The 7,965-nt window shown below is 43.6% G+C and overlaps 1 protein-coding gene across 1 annotated transcript in view; it reads left to right on the forward strand.

Annotated features, from left to right (window-relative positions):
* TELO2 (telomere maintenance 2) overlaps positions 1–7,965 on the forward strand; it is a 21,215-nt gene that overhangs the window by 1,051 nt on the left and 12,199 nt on the right. Inside the window, exons 2-9 of the mRNA XM_009324246.1 lie at positions 485–802; positions 1,371–1,439; positions 2,112–2,259; positions 2,648–2,750; positions 3,534–3,602; positions 4,530–4,671; positions 5,941–6,077; positions 6,858–6,946. Coding sequence (XP_009322521.1) covers positions 485–802; positions 1,371–1,439; positions 2,112–2,259; positions 2,648–2,750; positions 3,534–3,602; positions 4,530–4,671; positions 5,941–6,077; positions 6,858–6,946 — 1,075 coding nt within the window. The remainder of the gene's footprint in view (positions 1–484; positions 803–1,370; positions 1,440–2,111; positions 2,260–2,647; positions 2,751–3,533; positions 3,603–4,529; positions 4,672–5,940; positions 6,078–6,857; positions 6,947–7,965) is intronic.

Consider the following 7,965-nt stretch of genomic DNA (forward strand, 5'->3'; position numbering starts at 1 on the left):
CTCCCGCGGGCCCGACCGGAGCTCCGGGCCCGCTCCCCGGTGGGAGGCGGGTGTCACCCGGCACGGTGGCCCGGAGAGCTGACAGGGGCTCGTCCTCCTCCGAGGTTGTCTCGGAGCGCAAAAGGAGGGATGTCCGAGGGTGCCCCACCTGCGGCGCAAGGGGGGTGACACAAACGTGGAGGTGGGGGGAGATGGGAGTGAGCGTGGGGAGGCCTTGCTCTGCCCTGGGGCTCCCCGAGTCCCTTCGTTTCCAAACCCACGTACAGCACTGATGCTTCCCACAGAGGTCTCAAAGCTGTCTTCGGTTATGCTTATTGAATGTCCTGAAATGTTATGAGCCGAGGAAACTATAGAGATACAAAGAGATTAAAATCACTTTGATTTTAATTTGATTTTGATTAAAATTCTGTGTGATTGAGCAGCAGTGTTGTAGTGGTGAGACCACAACAGAAAAACAATAGCGCACGCATCTTTTTCTTACCAGTTAAAAGGGGCGGGGGCTTATTCCAGTTACTTTCTTCCAGTCCTAGCTTTTATCCGAGGGAGGTGGTTGAGGTACTGGAACAGTTCCTGCAGGAGGGACGGATCTCAGCTCTGATGTGGGAGGTCTGTCAGCAGCAAGCACAGGCTGGCTCACCTGAGGTGCAGGAGGCCCTGCTCAACAAGGTTGTGTGTTTGCCTGATCATGTGAGCAATGAACTCCAGGGGAAAAACCCACCAGTATTCTTCCCACAGAACTACTTTCCTCTCTTGGGTGGTGCAATTATCCAGGTGCTGCAGAAGATCTCCGATTCTCTAAGAGGTAAGATTGCAGGAAGACTGCTATAGAGATGACTCTTCTGAAGAAGTGTTTTGTGCATGGACCCCCTTGGCTGGTGCTTGAGATACAGATAATGGGTATTGCAGAGCCTCACGTTCATCCTTCAGGCTGAAGTTTGTTGTGCTTAAAAGCCTAAGATGAGGAAGATGGCCAAGGCCTTTTAAAATCCCACTGAAAGCTGCAATCCTACGAGCTGTTAAATAGCATCATCGTCTGTTGTCAAAGCTTAATTGTGGTCGCTTGCTGTGTGCTGAAGTAATTGTGTGGAAGATTTAAACGGTACTGAATGAGCCAGTGGCTTTGTTACCATTGTGTTAAAGTGGGACTGAGCTACTTTAGTCTTCTGACTCTCACTGAGTATAAATAATACTGGATGCCGCTTTGTGCCTGAAGGCAGGCGGTGGAGGGAGGAAGAGATGATGCTTGAAGAGAAAAAGTTAATCTGTGTTTTCAGGCTTCGGTATTTGTAGAATTGTATGCACCTCCTTCTGAAGGTTGTTTGGAGGATGCTGGTGATGCTCTTGTTAAGCTTGTGTCTGTTTTATCCCAGGTGGCTTGGATTGCTCCATCTCTTTTGTTTCTCATGTCCTGGGGAAGGTATGCGTTCATGGGAGACAAAGTGAGTGGTTTACAATACTATTTTGGGGAGGGGTAAAGTCTGTTTTACTGTATTTATTACGGAAGGATGACTATGATAATGATCAACAGAGGGAGTGGGAGACTGACCAAGTAACACTTTGGGGGTTTTGTGGGTTGGACTGTATAGGCTGCTTTCTGAGGCTACTCAGCTACGTATCTGATAGATGTCGATCCTCTTCTGTCAGCCCACATGAATGTGATCTGTTCTCTCAAAAATTGATGAGGTTATTAACCTTCTCATCCTGCCGTTTGGGGCATAACTATTAAATGCTCTTCTAGTGCTTTTCATCCAGTGGTCTGAAAACGCCTTCTGAATACCAGTATAAATCACTGCCCATATGTAATAACCCTCTCACGTTAATAGCCTTCAGTCTGGCTTTGCTTAGGACTTTGAAGCCACCGAATGCAGTAGTAGTTAACAGGGCTGGGGAAGAAGAGGAAAGATTTTCTAGCTGTTTACAGTGATGAGGAATACTTGCAAGTTCCTTAGGCTGCTTAGGTTAGTTCTTACCACAGGAACAACTTAGAAATGCAAACTGTACATCGTATTTCTTCATCTTGTAAGGATCTTGGAATTTGCAGGCTGACCTTGAGTACCATTGCACCAGTTCTGTCCGTCTGGTGTATTTACCTGCTTTCTCTTCCACTTCAGAGGAAATTCTGAGCGTTTTGGTACCCCGCCTAACGGATCTCACCAAGTCAGACTGCATCTGGCAAAGAATATGCTGGCGATTGGTTGAATGTGTGCCAGACCGCTGGATGGAAGCAGTGGTCCTTGGTTTTGTGCAGAGAGCACCTGGGTAAGAGCTCTGTTTTCCTCCCTGATCCAGAGCAAAGGCTGGAATTTTTTCACAGATACTTGCAGAATCAGTTTCTGAAAGATGCTGGTGGGTGTTTGTGTAGGCGGTTTCTTAAAGTGCCCTTTCCTGAGAGACTCTAGGGGTAAAGTAGTTAGTTGATTGTTCCCTCTCAGGCAGAACCTGCACCATTCCTTAAATATCTGTGTTGTGACATGCAGTGAAAAAGCAAGTGAAAACATTCTTTGCAATTACTGACTCATTCTTAAAGTTTAGAGGTGTTTTAGAGACTTTGTTGCAAATAGCTGCTCACAGAAGTTCCTATGATTAGTAGCAACATGGCAGTAATTACATGGATTCCTAATGTTTTGCTATTGACCTGTCTTGCTAGGGCAGATACCTTGTCTAGGTTGCTGGGGAACCTGGTTGTGAAAAACAAGAAAGCTCAGTTTGTGGTGACACAGAAGGTGCTGCTCTTGCAGTATTGCCACACGGTAAGGGCTCTGCGTTGAACAGCGGTGTAGTCACACCTGGTTTTCCCAAGTGCCAGTGTGTTTTTTAGCTGAGCTCCAGGTCTTCTTGAGTAAGATTTAACTCTTCACTCTGAAATCAGCCCTCAGTCTCTCTATATGTACCTGAGCTGTGCAGCTGTTCACTTACATCCCCTCAGCTGAACGTAATGAAGAGGGAGTGGTAAATGGTTGCTTTGAAATCATGGGATTCACCTGCTTTCTCAGGGTTGATGGCAATTAGCAGAATTACTGTACACTCTGGAACCAAATGGTTATTTGCACATAATTTCAGTTTTCTGGGGAGCTGGAGACATCTAGTTAATTTAGAATCTGAAAGAAGAGACTGAAGAAGCCGTGACCCACCCTCAGGGATAAGAATTAGACTGAAGAGATGAGACAAAGACTTTTTTTTTTCCTGTGCACCTAAGTTTGTCACAAGGTGTTAGGAAGTGTTCTGTGGCTTGTGACATTGTTGTGAGAGATGTTCTCTAGACTTGCTGTGTTCCATGTTTGCCTGGGACTGCTGATCTGGTTTTGATGGTAAAAACACTGTAGTGTATTCCTGTCCTGTTTTTCCATCTATTTCATCAGCAACTGCATGTGTGTGTTTGGTTGGGTTTTTTTAATTCGCTTATTTTTCTGTCTCTGAATGTTGTCAACCAGTCCCTCAGAATGAAAAGTTTAACATAGTGAAAATACACACTTGTGATTGCTGGATGACAACTTTATGGCCAGTTAAAGCAAGACTTGTGGTTTTCATTGCAGACTCCAGTGCTGCAGAACCTCCTTGGCTACCTGTCCCTGGATAGTCTTCGGCGTGCCTTATTGATCAAAGTAAGGTTAAGTAACATTGTTGGTGAGGTATCTGATGGAAAAAATTCTGCTGTGTGAGTGTACGTGTGTGAATATCTGTGGGGTGCAGCATTTTGGTACTTCTCTAAGACACTTGTTACTCTTCATGAGTGTGAGGGAAGCCCTACCATATCACAAGTCAATTGTGATTTACAAATAGAAGACTTTGTGCACTGCTGGTGTTAGTTTTTCCTATTTAATTGGTAAATTGTCTTCCAAGTAGCAAAACTAATGAGGCTTGGATCCCGACAGATGTGTCATGTCCTCCATCCTTCTCAGCTTCCTCTGTCATCCCCTATTTGTGTGGGTGGGCAGATGGCAGCCAGTAATGAAGTTGGTTGAGAGCTGTCTGTGTGCCAAATGGTTGATGCTTCAGAATCATTCTTACCTACCTTTTCCTCAGTGGGGATGCAGGTATTTTCCCTCTCCAAGTCAGCAGTGTGATAGAACTTCTAGGAAATCTCTACTGTTTTGTCTCCCCCCCCCCCCCCCCCCCCGGTTACATGTTCTATTATTCTAATTATCTGGAAGTACTGGCAGCTATATAAGATTGGACTAAAATCGTATAACACCATACAATATCATATTGTTTTTTGACAATAGTATGTATTGCTCTGCGTATGATATTTATCACTTTTAAATAAAAAAACCCATTATATTTAACAATATATTAAACAAAGGTGGTGTGGAGTTCTCAGCTTGTCAAACACAGTACGTTTTGGGCCCTGAAATACAAAGTTAGCTCCGTTTGTATGGAGTGTGAAGTTCACTGGGAAGCATGAAGACCAAAGGACCATCAAAATATACAATGTACTGTATGAAAGCACATTTCAAAAACGTGCTTCAAAACCAAGGTTGCTTCTGTGTAGAAAAGATCCATTTCAAGCCAACCTGAGTTCTCTGATTCAGGTGCTGCAAGAACTGTTGGAGACCTGGGGCAGCAGCAGTGCTGTGAAACACTCTCCACCTGAGCAGCAGCAGTATATTAGCAAGGCCATCCTTATCTGCCTGTCCCACCTGAAGGAGCCTGAAATCGAGAGCTGCAGACAAGGTGAGGCAGAAGCAGGAGTTAGATTTGCTTAACAGAAGGTCTGACTGTGAGTAGAAAAATACCTTGTTTTGATCTATGGATAAACAAAACCTTCATCTTGGCAAACAATGCAGCCTCCTGGGATCCTTTTTCTTTAGCACTGATATGATATAATTCCAAGTGCATGGATTTAAATTATAAAATTGGAGAACCATATCTTTGAACTAAGGTTCTTACCTGAACGGTGGTTTAGGAACCCTTAAGTTTTGTCACAGGAATATCAGGATTCACTCTGGGACTGGTCAGAGGAGTGGTGTGATTTGCAATTTGTAGGCTTACTGTTGGAGTTTGAGTAAGGCTTCAAAGCGGACGGGGAAAGTACACCAAGGATAAAAAAGTTGTTTGGTTGGACTCTGACTGTCCATGTGCATTCCTCTGTGTCATTCTGCTCCCCTCAGTGTGAGGTGAGTAGGGATAGTGAGTTACCGGCAAGGACCTCCTATTCTGTATTCACGCAGTGCGTAGCGCACTGGGGTCCTGGTCCAAAATTTCCATTTCTGTTGCAATAAAAAAAATTTCAGTCCAATGTCTAGAGTTACTTCTCTGTGTGTGTGGCTTTAGGGGGGCAAGAAGGTTGACTTACAAGACCTGTTCATCTGTTTCATTCCAGAATTAATTCTTCTTTAGGGGAGTAAGTGACCTGTTACTTACTAACAGCACTGTAGTTTTATAATCTGTTTTTTATCTGACAGGTGTTGCAAAGATAAGCTTTTCTGAGTTGAAGGAGGTCAGTCTAACAGCAGTAAGCCTGCCTGGTAAAGCTGGCAACCATCATTCTCTGGGTTGAGAAATACTGGTGTTATCTGCCTGTTTCAACTTACCTCGGTGGTGAGGGAAGTTTCTCCCTCCATGATGGTTGTACTGGTCAGAATTTGTAGCTTCCTCAAAACATGGCGTTTCATTTAAGTGGCTTTGAAGCACTCTAAAAACAAGCTAAAGGTTGACTCGACTTACCATTCTTTTTTGTTTCAGTGAAAACGGAAATATTCCAAATTTAGAATATATTGTAATGTTTTGTTGACTTTTGTACCCCATGAAAAAGCATGGTTTTATTATATTGGTGCTGAAGGGCAATACTGCCATTGCAGAAAGAGAAGTCACAGTTGCATGGGCCCCTTCTATCTTTCTACCCGTTAGTGGGTGAGTGGCTAAAGATGCCTCTGAGGGAACTGGCATGACGATGGATGTTTGTTTCTGTCATTGTTTCATGCACTGTTTGATTTTTTTCAGAGCTTCTCACAAGCATGATGGAGGGCGTGAAATGCCACTTGGACAGCAATCTGCCACAAATACGGCGTCTGGGAATGATTGTGGCAGAGAGCATTAGTTCAAAAATAAACACCGATGGGCCTGTCTTGAAGTTTCAGGTGAAGGTTATTATGAAATTTGTGTCTGGTGTGCAGGGCTTAGAGGAAATAAAAGCTTTACACCAGATGATCCAGGGCATTACAGCAAGTTCTAACACATTATCTGGAAATAAGGGGAGGCAGCGACACTTTCAAAAAGAGAGGATATCTATTTACAAAAAACAATTGTACAGAAAATAGCCAGGTGGCTGAGAGTGACCTTAAGAGTGTAATCTGATGGCAAAGTTCAGGGTAAACTGTTGATAATAAAGGACTGCTAGAGGATTATCGCATTGCGTGAGGGAATGGGAATCTGACCCATGGAAGCTGAGAGGGAACTTGAAACCTAAGCCAGTGGTGAACATTCAGTCCCTGACACGGTGGGAAGACCTGCTGTGAGTTGAGATTTTCGAGATTGACATGGGGATATATGTTCTGCTATTTCCAGTAGAGTATATAAGAATTATATGATTAAATCACATTAATTCTTTAAAAACCTGCATCATCCCTCATGTCACATTGCCATTTATTAAATGTTTTAAAGATTGTAAATGACATTCAGGCAAGGGCTGATCAGGTACTGCTGTTAAATATAGGGACAAAGTTTGCATACGGCACAGATCGCTATACAACATAAATACATTACTGCTGGCAGCACAGTGATTGAAACAAATGGGATTTGTGTAGGTTCATCTGCTCGTGATTCAGTCTTCATTTGCACACAGCAGAAGGGTCAAATGTTGAATGCTGGGCATATTTGCAATCAAGCAGAGTGGAGTAACAGTTACTCTGAATGTCTAGTATGAAGAAGATGATGAAGCAAGAGAACTGAAGTCCCTTCTGGTACCGACTCCACCACTCTGTATTGGCCCCAGCCTTCCAGATGATGAGTAAGATACTGCTACTATTCATCTCCATGCCGTCTTTTTGCCCTTCTCCATACCTTTTGTTGAGTTACACACTAGAACTGTATACAGTATTCAAGATGTTGTACATATTCTTAAGCATTATAATGCACCTTATTCTTGCAATGCAGTGTAGTTATGTTAAATTCATAATTCAAATGGTAGTACGTATTAGAATTGCTTGTTTGGTAGCTGCACGTGGTGAAACCATGCTGCAGGGGTCTTACGTGCCCCTGGGTAGAATCAAATGGGCCTTTCTGTTTGCTTCTGGGAAATCTGGCATTTGGGCCATATGCCCCAGCCCATTCACCCGTGACAAAACTCTAGCATATCTGTCAGTCTGAAGACTGGTTGGTTGGTGCCCTTAACTTCCATAGCATCTGCTGAGGCTCTTTGAAGCACTTAGTTTTATCAGCAGGTGAACGAAGCGCTTCATGTTATTAGCAAATGAAGCTGTCCAGCACTCCAGTGAAATACAGAAGATTTATTGCTCCCATTTTAGGGGCATAATCAGCGTAGACAACTGTTTGAGACAGCATTTGAGAAGCAGAGAGATGAAAGGACAATGCCAAAGTCCACAGAAATAGGTACAGAGACAGAAAAGAAATTCTCCATTATTGTATTCATCCCCCTAGTAATGGTTGAAGATGTTTCTTCCCCATTTGTTCAGTTTCATTCACAGCCTCAAATATGGTGCAGGCCAGTGTGATCCACTCATCACAGATGAGTCTCTCCTTAGCAGTCCTAGGTATAAGTTACTGCAGGGGGAGCACAACAAATTAGCTAGCTTAATTTTTGTTATCCATTGCTCTTCTGTTAAGAGATTCTGCTGCTCTTCTCCCCTCACCCCATTATCCTTCCCAGGACTTTGTTCCTTGTGTCAGCCAAGCGAAGTGGGAGACTGCAGGAGAAATCATTATCTGTCATTCTATTTAGGCAGCAAGGGTTGATGGTGTGGGTAGTTTCTTGCTTGTGAATAAAAACTGTTACTTTATTGGTTTTAA

Source organism: Pygoscelis adeliae, unplaced genomic scaffold (genome assembly GCF_000699105.1).
Source record: "Pygoscelis adeliae isolate BGI_AS28 unplaced genomic scaffold, ASM69910v1 Scaffold505, whole genome shotgun sequence".
Lineage (NCBI taxonomy): Eukaryota > Metazoa > Chordata > Aves > Sphenisciformes > Spheniscidae > Pygoscelis > Pygoscelis adeliae.